We start from the raw sequence: 3322 nt of genomic DNA on the forward strand, positions 1-3322 counted from the left end.
CCGTCCCCTTAAATAGGGTTGAGGATGCCAAATACACTTTAGACCCTTGGGTCACTGGTTCAAGCCAAATAAATTGTAAACCAAACCAAACCAAAATCAAACCAAATCAATTACATGAAAATTGAAAACCACATTAATTAATTCCTACGCTTGTTGGTAACATGTGATGCTATTGAGTCCATAACATCACCCCCCTCCCGGAGAAAGATTTTATCCTCAAGCTCAAAGGAAGGGTAGAGAAGCCGAAATGCTGATAATGGCTCCCATGTAGTGTCAATGGGGTTTGCATCTGCCCACTAGACGAGAATTTCCCAATCGCCCTGTATGTGGCGTGCCTGCAATACCTGAGCTAGAGTAGAAAGGACACGGCCCTCATGGAGTAGTGGCAGAGAGGTGTGCAGCAGGGGAGAGTCACCCTGGAATGGCTTCAGTTGGGATACGTGAAATACATTATGTATCTTTGCCTCGAGTGGTAGCTGCAATCGGTAGGCCATGGTGCCAATGCGGTCCAACACATGAAATGGACCATAATATTTCAGAGAAAGCTTGTGACACTTGGAGGCAGTCAGTGACAGCTGGCAGTAGTGTTGGAGCATTAACCACATGTAATCTCGTAGGGAATAATATACCTCTCGGTGCTTCTTATCATAATAGAACTTCATAGAGTGTTGGGCCTCCTGGAGGTGAGTACGTGCCTCAGTGAGCATAATATCTCTTTCAGCTAACGCTTGGTCCAAAGTGGTGACTTTGGATACCTCTGATTCATAAGATAACAAACGAGGTGGATCTCTGCCATAAACTACCCTGAAAGGAGTAGTTCCCAGTGCACTGTGGTAAGAGGTGTTATAGCAAAATTCCACCCATGAAAGCCACTTAACCCACCGTTTAGGTGAGTCCCCCACAAAATAGCGAAGATACATTTTGATCGTGCGATTGACGACCTCAGTTTATCCATCAGTCTGTGCATGATAGGCAGCATCAATCTGTGCATGATAGGCAACATCAGTTTGTGCATGATAGGCAGAAGAGAATGCCAATTGTGTGCCATGTAACTTGAATAATTCTTTCCAAAAGGTACTGGTAAAAATGGCATCCCTGTCACTGATAATAGATGCTGGAATCCCGTGTAATCGGACAATGTGGTCCATATATAACTGAGCTACATGAGCAGCAGTATATGGATGCGCCAAAGAAATGAAGTGACCATATTTTGAAAAATGGTCAACCACAACTAATATCATGGATTTACCTGATGAAGTTGGAAGGCCATCAATGAAATCCATGGAAATGTCGGACCTGATTTGAGACAGTAGCTGCAGAGGTTGTAGTAGGCCGACAGGACTTAAAGATTCAGCCTTGTTTTGTTGACAAATCCGACAAGCAGCTTCATAATTAGCAATTGTGCTTTTCATACCCCTCCAATAAAATTCCCGACTGATTCAGAAATATGTTTTCTATCGACCCTCATGTGTGCTATCATGGAAAGAGGACAAAATGGTGTGAAGAAGTGGGGACGTGTGATGCATAAAAATCTTGTTTTTGTATAGGATAAGATGATCCTGAATCGTCCAATGACTAGCTGCTATCCCTTGCTGAATATCTTGATATAATGAAATAAGTACTGGATATTGATGTGTCTCTTCACGAATAGAATCCAACAAAAGTAAGCGTGGGTGGCTGAGAGCATAAACGTGTGGTTCTGGAATGTCCCGATGAGACAAAGCATCAACCCCCAAATTTAAACTGCCTGGCTTATATTGAATTGTAAAATCGAAGCCCATGAGTTTACTCAACCAGTGTTGCTGCGATGATGTGGTGAGGAATTGCTCAAGAAGATACTTGAGGCTGCAATGATCTGTACGAATCAAAAATGATCATCCCCATAGATAAGGCCGCCAATGTTGGATGGCTTTGGCTGACCCATTTAGTTCCCTCTCATATGTTGCTAACTTGTGGTGGTGTTGTCCCAACTGGCGGTTGAAATAAGCGATGGGATGTCCCAGTTGCTATAACACTGCACCAATACCTCCTCTAGGTGCATCACATTCCACCACAAAGGATTCATCAAAATCTGGTAGCTGTAACACCGGCGCTGAGGCTAAGGCCTCCTTTAACTGCTGAAAGGCCTGTGTCGCTGAGGGAGACCAGGTGAATGCATGTTTCTTGAGAAGGTTGTTGAGTGGTGCTGCTATCTGGCCATATGTACGGATAAATTTTCTGTAATATCCTGCTAGGCCCAAAAATCCCCTTAATGCGGTAAGGAAGGTGGGAGGAGGCCAATCTGTAATGGCTTGTATCTTACTTTGGTCAACCTTCACGCCCACTGTTGATATAACGTGGCCCAAATATGCCACCTTTGAAGTGCCCATAGAACATTTGGATTCATTCAAAACCAAATGTTGGGAGAGTAGAATTGTAAATACCTGATGGAGGTGTTTGGGATGTTCGTCCCAATTTGTGCTATATACCAAGATGTCATCAAAAAATACTAACACATATTTCCGCAAAAGTGAGGAAAATAGCTCATTCATGAGGGCCTGGAAGGTGGAGGGCACATTGGAGAGACCGAAGGGCATGACGAGGAACTCGAAATACAGTCTTCTCCACATCTGCAGGGTGAACTCTAATTTGATGATAGCCCGATTTCAAATCTAACTTGGTAAAAATCGTAGCACCATGTAACTCATCCAGCAACTCATCCACCAATGGGATGGGGAACTTGTCTTTAATTGTATATAAATTGAGTTGTCTGTAGTCGACACAAAACCTCCATGATTTATCCTTTTTGTGACCAGTAAAACAGGGGATGAGAAGGGAGACCTACTGGGCTGGATAACCTCCTGAGCGAGCATATTCAGGCACTATCTTTCGATTTCATCTTTCTGTATATGTGGGTAACGATAAGGATGCACCACCACTGGATCAGTTCCCAACTTCACACGTATGCGGTGATCACAGTGACACACTGGTGGTAGACCAGTAAGGTCATTAAATAAATCGACAAAGGCTGTAAGTAATGAAGATAACTTACAATCACCAGTGCTCTGAATTTGGAAACTGTGAAGTGCGTTGGGCACTTGTGCCTTGATACCCTGCAATGTAATCTGGCCCTGTTGTGCTGTAAAAGTCATAGTCCAAGCCTGAAAACTCCTACAATATAGGGCCTAATAGCTGAAGCCATTTTACCCCTGAGCACCAAATCAAATCTTGCTAAAGGAATGACCAGTAAGTTAGCCTTAAATGAATGTCCTTCTATAGTAAAAGGGGTGGCTGCACATAACCCAAAACTAGAAATTTTAGCCCCATTGACCACTGAAACCGA

The 3322-nt window shown here is 43.5% G+C and overlaps 1 protein-coding gene across 1 annotated transcript; it reads right to left on the reverse strand.

Annotated features, from left to right (window-relative positions):
• Nucleotides 1-2006: 2006 nt before the first annotated feature.
• Nucleotides 2007-2369, reverse strand: LOC137935294 (uncharacterized mitochondrial protein AtMg00860-like). Its single transcript, XM_068779971.1, has one exon. The coding sequence runs from the start codon at nucleotides 2367-2369 to the stop codon at nucleotides 2007-2009; it is 363 nt and encodes a 120-aa protein (XP_068636072.1).
• Nucleotides 2370-3322: the final 953 nt, after the last annotated feature.

This window comes from Aristolochia californica, unplaced genomic scaffold (assembly GCF_029961685.1).
Source record: "Aristolochia californica isolate CCGP_79_NKW_82.1479 unplaced genomic scaffold, dmAriCali1.0.hap1 SCAF_6, whole genome shotgun sequence".
NCBI lineage: Eukaryota > Viridiplantae > Streptophyta > Magnoliopsida > Piperales > Aristolochiaceae > Aristolochia > Aristolochia californica.

What these genes read in the sequence shown, in the direction of transcription:
- LOC137935294 (XM_068779971.1), bottom strand. Translation starts at nt 2,369, where the DNA reads ATGGGCACTTCAAAGGTGGCATATTTGGGCCACGTTATATCAACAGTG.